Genomic DNA, 9,168 nt, shown 5'->3' with positions numbered 1-9,168 from the left:
AGACGTCCACATGATGAGACCAGAATGACCACTTGAACCAAGAAACAGGAATGCATTCCAGAGTCCTGGAGAACAGAACTTGTAATGATTCAGTTAGTGGTGGCGTCTAGAAAATCAAAAAATTTACTTGGAATACATTGCGACAATACAACCCACCTTCTCACATTAGTTTTATATGGATGAAATAACATCTCTCTGGGATGTTTTTAGGCTAAATTAACCAAAAACACACACAGAAATCCACATCCTCACACCTTCTTCTGAAGGGAATCACCTAAATCTTCTCCAAGTCAAAGAAACACATCAGGACCGCTGAAGAAACCTTCAAAGGACCTTGACGTTTCTTTGCATGATGAAAAGTGTCTATTTCAGCTACATCTTTCAGTACTGTTTGCAAGTAAATTTATCAAAATGTTTAATTCACATTCCCTCACGTGGATGTTCAATACACTCTTAAGTGTTTTTGTCTTTAGTTCATTTTATGGACATATTTACATTAATCTCACTTAATTCATTTGGTTTTGTGATGACAAATTACTTATTTGTGTTCACTTAACTTAAAAGTTACAAATCTAACTAACTTAAATTAACATAATTAACTTAGAGGAACATTTTACTTTGACTTCTTGAAACCATTGAGTTCAATGCCAGTTTTGTGTCCTACATCTGACCAACTCAAAGATGAAAAGAAAATACACTGCTCAAAAAAATAAAGGGAACATTCAAATAACACATCCTAGATCTGAATGAATGAAATATTCTCATTGAATACTTTGTTCTGTACAAAGTTGAATGTGATGACAACAAAATCACACAAAAATCATCAATGGAAATCAAATTTATTAACCAATGGAGGCCTGGATTTGGAGCCACACACAAAATTAAAGTGAAATGTTCCCTTTATTTTTTTGAGCAGTATATAAAAAACTTACTCCGCGATTAATAAAAATGAAGAAATGGTTGAGAAAACAGAGGTAAAAGGTGCTTTTTGGTTGTATTGTACTGTTTGCTTCAATGTGTTTATCATCCATTTACCAGCAATGTCAAAGACTGAACAAAAATCAGGCTGCTTTTTGAGCAATTTCAATGCTTGTTTCTTGGTCAGGGTAGCTAATTCTGGCTGTTTTTATGTTGTATATGAATATTGAAAGAGCTTCAAGCCAAACGGCGTCAAAATTCTGTGCACAGTTGACCAATAAGTTGCTCTTTTTTTTATTATTTTTTTTACATTTATTCATTGCGTTTATTTAGTGGTGACCCAAGGTTGAGTACTACCACTCTTCTTGAGAATTCAAATGAGGATATCTTAAAAAAATCCAAAGCGCTCGCTCATTTTGCTCCCGGTCCTTCAGGCTGACTCTGCAGCTGAATTAATTCGCCTCATCAAGTCCAAAATACAGAGATAATCAGCTTGATTTTTATAGTGACTTCTGAGAAGGTCAGTTGCTACACGAAGAGGCAGATGGTCGAGGTCTTCCAATCTGTTAAGACCGATTACTTCAACTTGAATTAAAGCCAAATAATTTTCCTGGCTTTTTTTCTTTTGCTCAACATGAATAAAATAAAAGCTAAGTAAACCACATGGACTTTTAATTTGAAGTAGATGTTTTCAGTAGTTATTAGAGATTCTCTTTAAAAACAACGGAGGAACTCAGGCTGTGGAAGTTTAAACAGGCAGTGACTGAGGTGACATTTCTATCATTTTTCTCTCAACATCCAAATATTTCATAAGCTTGACATTTTAAAATGCAAATTTGAAGACAGGAAATGAAAGGAATGCAGAGGCACCTCACAGGTAATGAATCAGAAAGCTGCAGCCAAAACTTAGTTAAAAATGAAAAGTTCTCTGTTGAGCATTGTTTAAAAAAACTTAAGCATCGTTCACTCCTACGTATTTTGCATTGAAACAGGCAAACTTTTCAACTTTCTTTGAAAATCTTTCACAGCTTTCATAGGGGTTTATTACGTGATTCTTTTTGCAGAGTTTTTAAGAGTCAGGCCAGGAGCTGATTTTTCATTTAGCACTTAAGCATTTTTGCTAACTTTGAAAACACTTAGCTCCCCCCGGTAACACTTTATTTGAAGGGGGGGTGAATAAGACTGACATGACACTGTCATAAACATGTCATAACACATGTCATGAACATGAATAAGTCTTCATGAATATTTATAACTGTTGTCATAAAGCGTCATTCGGTAAATTATGACACTTTTAATACAAAGTTGACATTATTCAAAATGTCGTTATTATGACAACTTGACATTAACCAAGAAATCATTATTGTTTAAACTTTACCTTTAATAACATAAAGTTACCTAATGTTTAAAGTGCAATCAGTAATACTTTTAAAACAAATTTATATCAGTAAACATGACAGGTTTATGAAAGTGTCATGTCAGTCTTATTCACCCCCCTTCAAATAAAGTGTTATCCTTCCCCCTAATTTATTTTTCTGGATCAATTCTAAAGCGCTAATTTACTTTGCTGCTTTGTAAACTTTCAGTTCAAGTTGAAGTCAACTGCTAAGAATAATTCAGATAGATAGATGCTCTTCTTTTGAAAAGCTGTAAATGTAGCAGTTCCATTTCCTCTTCCTACATTCTTCTTTTTGTTTTTTCACTAAACTGTATTGAACAAATGGCTGGCAAACGACAAGTAAACAAATGAGGAAGAATAAACTCACATTAACAAACAAGGGGTGTTAAAGAAAAAACCATATACAGGAATTGTTTTAACATGGTTGAATTTAGTGCTTTAGCACTTAGCATTAGCGTCCTCTAAACACCATGTTGGTATAGCATTTTGGCATTAGCATTAGCAGCATGTTTATGATTAGTCCTTTGGGTTAGCATAGCTAGCGTTGTAGCATGTTGACCTTCTTGTCACTTGAAGCTTTCTCCACTCTGCTTTTACAGGTTTCTGTTCTCTCCTTTTGGGTTATCTTCAAGTTTAATTCCTTTACCTGTTCTTTCCTTTTCCATCCAGTCCATAAGAGAAGTGACAGGCTACGTGTTGGTGGCACTGAATCAGTTCGAGTACCTGCCGCTGGAGAACCTACGGATCATCCGAGGCACCAAGCTGTACGAGAGCCGCTACGCTCTGGCCATCTTCCTCAACTACAGGCGGGACGGCTTCTACGGCTTGAGGCAGCTGGGCCTACGCAACCTGACGGGTAAGACGGGCCGCGGTCTGACTGCACAGAAACATCTGGAAGAGAGTGTGAAATCAGTAGCTGCAAGGTGTAAAGAAAAATAAAGAGATGTTAGTGTTTCCATTCTTCATTGCAGTTCCATTGTCCTTCATTCCTCTGTCACGTCTTTCCGTTCTCTCTTCCTTCTGCTCTTACTTCTTTTCCTCATCTTTTCTTCCTTCTGTCCAAACATGCTCTCCTTCCTTCCTCCTCTCTGCTTCCTGTTTTTGCCTCCACAGTGTCATTCCTTCATTCAAACCCTTCATCCTTTCAGTTTTTTATTCCAATATCCTCCCTTTCTTCTCTCCTTTGTCTCTTTCTTAAATCATTCCATTCTTCCATTTGTCCTTTAATCTTCCTTTCCTCCTTATGTTCTTCACATTTTATTTCCTTCTTCCATTTTTCTGTCCTTTTTGTTCTTCCTTTATTCCAATGCTTTACACTTCTTTCTTCCTCTCCTTTTGCTTTTCTTTCCTTCTTGACTCCTGCCTTTCTTCCATGTGTCTTTTCTTTTTTCTTTCCCTTCTTCCCTCTGTCATGTCCTTCTTTCCTTGCTCACCTCCCTGATGTCTTCACTTTCTTTCCTTCGATTTTCTATCCTTACTTCTCTCCTTTTTTTATTTTTTCTTGTTAAATTTTTTCCTTTTCTTTTCCTTTCATATATTTCTATTGTCCTTCTTTCCTTCCTTCCTCCCTCCCTCCTCTCGGATCTGGTGAAGAAAGTGTGTGTTTGAAATCCTTTCTGAGGTGAGAACTAAAACAAAAAAAAAGGAAACTTCTCCAAAGCCTGAGCGGCCGAACGAATCAAATGGATTTGATCGTCTTTGCGATAAATCAGAGGCAGTAAATGTAATATTTAGCCGTTTAAACTCCCCCTCACAATGAATTATGGGCTCTTTTTTAATTTGTGCTTCCAGCACATTTTCTGCTCTAAAAAAAATGCCGGTTTGAATTAATTTTTTTTTCTTTTTTTTCCCCTCCCACACACACACAAGCAGATTTATTGCGGGTTTAAAAGCTGTAAGTCACAGAAGTGGAACTTTGTAAATAAGCTGCTGAATTAGGAATGTTGGGCTCAATAATGAGAGATTTTCCCCTCAACTTGATTTTTTCCCCCCCTGTCAGAAGAAAAAAGGCTTTGGAGGCAGGTTGCATCGATGTTTTACATAACAGCTGCTGTGTTGGGCTTTGTTTGGGCCATGCGGGAGCGCGACGCTAAGCAGCAGCCATTTGTTAAAGGAACATTTAATGGTGGTTATGTCTGAAACAGGAAGCTGCCTCATGGTAGATCCTTCAAAATAATTGCCCTGCTTCACCGTCTTCCTGTCTTCACTTCGTACGTTTAAAAGAGTTTGACGTTCTCCCTGGTTGAGTTCAGAAAAAGCAGCAAAAGTTGATTTATACTGGATTTATATGATTTGCACTGTAAGAAACAGCTGCAGAATTACACACAGATCAGCACTTGGAAACACTGTAACATCTCAATTTAACTGAACATAAAATTAACTGATGAATCAATTAGTTTAACCCCTTAATTGCCATGACGACACTAGTGTTTTCATGGACCTATTGACTTTTGCATGTAAGTGTTTTGACGTGACAGTTAAATGGTTATCTGAAAGTTTTAAACCTTATGCATTGTATGTATGTATACACATTTTATTATGCTATAATATCTATCAGATGTTTATTTATTTTGTGTTTATTAACTATATTTCTGTATTTTTTGTTTTATTTATTTATTTGCATAGGTTATTGATAAATTTTTACTTATTTATGTATTTTAGTTATATATTATTTATATATGTTATATATAATTTTTATTTATATATATATAACTTTTTCAATAAAAAGTAAAATGAAATGAATACAATACATTTATTTATTTATATATGTATTTATTTATTTTACTTTTTCATTTAATTTTTTTATTGTTTATTTAATTCTTATTATGCAAAAAGCTGTAAATCTGGAACCAGATGACAAAATGGAAACTTGACTAAAGGAAATAGTTTGGGATCCACATTGTCTGAGCATCTGCTTCTATTTGCTTCCTCCAGTTTTCCTCCTTCTTGTAATCGAAGGAATCCAACAAACGGGACGTAGTTTATTTTGGGGGTTTTTTTTTCCTGCTTGCTGACAATCCTTAGAGAAAGGTGGGGGGAATCATTTCTGGTCTCCAAACAGCAGTTACTTTGTCTTTAATCTTGTTGGTTTTTGGAGGAAATGTGTTGGATGTCTTGATGGCTGGGAAAAAAAACTACAAAAAAAAAAGAAAGGAAAACCCCTCACCACATTCATTGTTGAGCTTCCAGGATGAATTGAAACTGAAAAGCTTCGGTGCACATTAGCGCGGCCAGGGAGTACGAATCCCGTCCAACACGTCCGTCCTCAGAACTGTCGCCAAAGAACAAAGAGGAATGCGTCAGAAACGGCCACTTCCTGTTCATCGGCACACACTGAGGTACTAAACTGTATTTGTCATGATAAAAAAAAAAAACAACAAACACATTGCTGCGTGTTTCTATTCAAAGCTAGCTGCCACATGGAAGAGAACAGCTAGCGGTGCAGAAAAAGTTTCCCAGCAGGAATTTACTGCAGGCCCGTGTCGTATTGACTTTGCAGCACCGCTTTAGAGATTGATGGTCGGGGAGCAAACAGTGATCCATATTAGGCCCCAGATTTATTGTGATAAGCAGCATTTTATGGAGTCTGAATTCCGTGATAAGGCACTCCTGAGAGCTGTAAGGGCGTGTTGACATCCGGCGCCGGTACAGCAGCCCCCCGCTGCTGTACCGGCGCCGGATGTCGGGTTGGGAGGGAGGCACCTGTTTGACAGCCCCAACCAGGGAAGGAAAGCCTAAATGCACCTTCATCCCTGGATGACTCACAAGTTCTGCTCCACAAATAACACAAAAGAAGCAGGAAAATGCTGCTTTTTGCAAATAAATGAGGTTTTCCTTTATTTTTACCAACCCCAAGGACTCTCAAAGTAAACCGGCAGGAGACGCGTTTCGCTCAGCAGCTCAGTGGATGTGTAAGATTAGCATCAGCACTGCACTGAAAAAACGCAACGCAAAGCCTTAGCAAGTATTTTTCTCTAATTTCTAGTAGGAATATCTTAGTGCCATTGAAATAAGTAACTTTCCACCAAGAAATTGGAGCTGGTTTTAAGGCAACAATTTCTTAGTTTTGATTAAAAAAAAATGCCAGTTCCATTAACAGATTATTTCACTAATAACATGATATTTTCCCCATGTTATTAGTGAAATAATCTGCCAATATAACTAGTACTTTCTTATCAATATTAAGAAATTAACTTAAAGCAATCTCCTATATCTTGCTGAAAACATGTAAGTTAGTTTTATCTTATTAGAAGTGTACTAAGATATTTACCTTAGGAACTAGATGAAAATACATGGTGAGATTTTGTTTCTTTGCAGTGTGTTTATTTCTGGTTGCCAGTTCAGATGTTAAAGACGCATTCAGAGCCTGAATGTGTTTCCACAGCTGCCTGCGTTTCCGGCGCTCCGCCTTCCTCAGATCCCCAGGCTTTATCCCAGTCCAGTGCTGCAGTTAAAGCAGAACCAGTAAAGCTTCTGGGTCAGCACTGGTCCCTCTAAATCTCCTGGGCTGCCATGTTTTTCTCTCTTACTCCATCTTGTTCCTTCCGGAATGTTAATGAGGATCCAGTTAACTTGATGACTCGTACGAATCCATGAGAAGTTCCAGCTGCTCCGTCCTGCAGACTCTGGGCTGTGAAATCCTTCGCTGATGGATTTCAGTTGAGTTGTGCTGCAGTCAGTCTGCAGTCAGTCTGCAGACAGTCTGCAGACTGACTGCAGTCAGCTGTGCAGGCGTCAAACCAGCAGCTTGTTCAGCTTGAACTCTGACGCCGCTGCAGCCATATGAACTGTGTACACACTTTAGCGCGTTACCACGGAGCTAATTACCCCACGTTGAGCAGCAGCAGGCGTAATAACCGTCGGATCTTAAAAGCCATCAGAACTGATGAAGTGCTGTGTTTGAAACGCTCTGATCCTGTTCCTGACACTTTTTTGTTTAATTGTCCTTTTTTCCGTCCATATGGATATAAACCAAATTCTCTGGTAGATATGCTCCCATATTCCTACGTCCAGAACCCAGGTAGCTGTCTTCCCTTCCCTCCTTTATCATTTCTCTGTTCTTTCATGTAAATTGCTTCCACTGAGGCTCACCGGGGCTGCGGCTTCCTCCCCCGATTGGAAGCTAATCGTGTCGCACTAATTGCAGCATTTGTGTGGGCATTTTGCAGGTATTTAGGCCAAATTACCAACAGCAGTTGCCGCTGAGATAAATTGATTAATAGGCCTCGTTATAATTAACCCCATGTGCATCTTCATTTGCGAGAGCATGACTATTGATTCCGTGGGTCACACGCTTCTGCCCAGTCAACAGAAAAATCTCAGAATTTCCCTCATTTTAAAAACAAATTGAGCATAAATGAGGAAACCAAACATTTTTTTCTGTTATGAAAGGAAAAAATAGAACTTACGCAGAAGAGAGCTGCAAATTTAAAAATAAAATAATGACACTTTCAATGCAAAGTTGATCATTTTAATGGACTTTTAATGCAACCTTGCATTAAAAGTGTCGTTATTTACAGAATCACACTTCATGACAGCAGTCGTAAAATTCATGTCAGGTGTTACATCACATTTATGACAGTGTTACCCCGTCAAAGTGTTACCAGATAATCATTGTACTAGGTGTCAAGCGGGGAGGCGGAGGTATCATACTGTGGCACTAAGTGTAGCAAATGAAAAAGTGGACAAATATCCCAAATTCTTTAAAATATCCAATGTCTGTCTGCTCCAAAAGTAAAACCTGGGCACAAAAATCAGCAGGGTCAATCAATCAATCAATCAATCAATCAATCAATCAATCAATCAATCAATCAATCAATCAAATTTGTATTTCACGTTTCAGCAACAAGGCAGTTCAAAGTGCTTTACATCATAAAAACACAAAAATAAGGTCAACAATTGAAACGATAAAGTTTTTCAAGTTTTGTCATTCCACATCAGAATGTTGATTAATGTTTCATTGATTATGTTTCAAAAGTCTCTCTAAACAGGTGAACCTAAATCTAGATTTAAAGGATCTCATTGTTTCTGAAGTTCATTCCAGATTTGCGGTGCATAGAAGCTGAATGCTGCTTCTCCATCTATACCACACGTATCGAGCAAGAAAAATACCTCAGTTTATGAAGCTATGTAATCTCTGATAACAGGCAGATTTTGAGGCATTTGATTTCTGAGCCAGAGTCTAACGCTGGAAGAGACCAAACAAGAAATAAAAGGACGAATCATTGAAAGGGCTCCAAGGCAGTGGAAGCCCAGATATGGAAGGTGTGTTCTTGTGGAAAAGACTGCGCTTTATGTTAAAGCTGTATGTTGGGGAATGTCAAGTATGTTGGCACTACATTCCTCCAGGTCTTCCACAAATAATTCAAACTTACTCAGATCAAAAAAAGGGAAGAAAAAAAAAAGAAATTCCAAAGTTGTGATCTTTATTTACATTTCTTTTCTTACAAACTTTTCTCTGTTCTCTTTTTGGCCTTCATGTTTTCTTATAGATCAAACTGTTCTGTCTAACCCAAACCCTTGTTGGAGTATGAAGCTGAAACTGGTTTAGCGATTGTGAAGGTTTTACATCGTCCAAAACTTTTTATTTTCTGGTCTTTTTCTCAGATTTTCTTCTCATTATCGTTCAATCTTGGTGCATCACACATTATGCATGATAAGCACGTTATGCAACGCCGATGTCTGAGGAACACAACGGTCCTTGAGTTTCCACATCAAAGATGGGATCTGCTCTGTAATATTTTTTTTTTCTTGAGTAAAGGTTTTAGTTGAGCGTCTTAGCAGTTTTATCTAAACGCATGTCAAATTTCAGCCAAGTAGTGAAGCCATCAAGTGAAAGTGCAGCTGTTGCA

General features: G+C 37.7%; 1 protein-coding gene across 1 annotated transcript in view; it reads left to right on the top strand.

Annotated features, from left to right (window-relative positions):
• The window catches only part of LOC148160774 (receptor tyrosine-protein kinase erbB-4-like), a 109,810-nt gene extending 103,859 nt beyond the window's left edge, over nucleotides 1–5,951 (top strand). The window contains exon 4 of the mRNA XM_088008199.1: nucleotides 2,987–5,951. Coding sequence (XP_087864325.1) covers nucleotides 2,987–3,256 — 270 coding nt within the window. The 3' untranslated portion in view covers nucleotides 3,257–5,951. The remainder of the gene's footprint in view (nucleotides 1–2,986) is intronic.
• Nucleotides 5,952–9,168: the final 3,217 nt, after the last annotated feature.

This window comes from Poecilia mexicana, unplaced genomic scaffold (assembly GCF_051168715.1).
Source record: "Poecilia mexicana isolate PSO_F unplaced genomic scaffold, ASM5116871v1 scaffold_2, whole genome shotgun sequence".
NCBI classification, from domain to species: Eukaryota; Metazoa; Chordata; class Actinopteri; order Cyprinodontiformes; family Poeciliidae; genus Poecilia; species Poecilia mexicana.
Note: the sequence above shows the minus strand (reverse complement) of the source record. Positions and strands in the feature narration are given on the sequence as shown.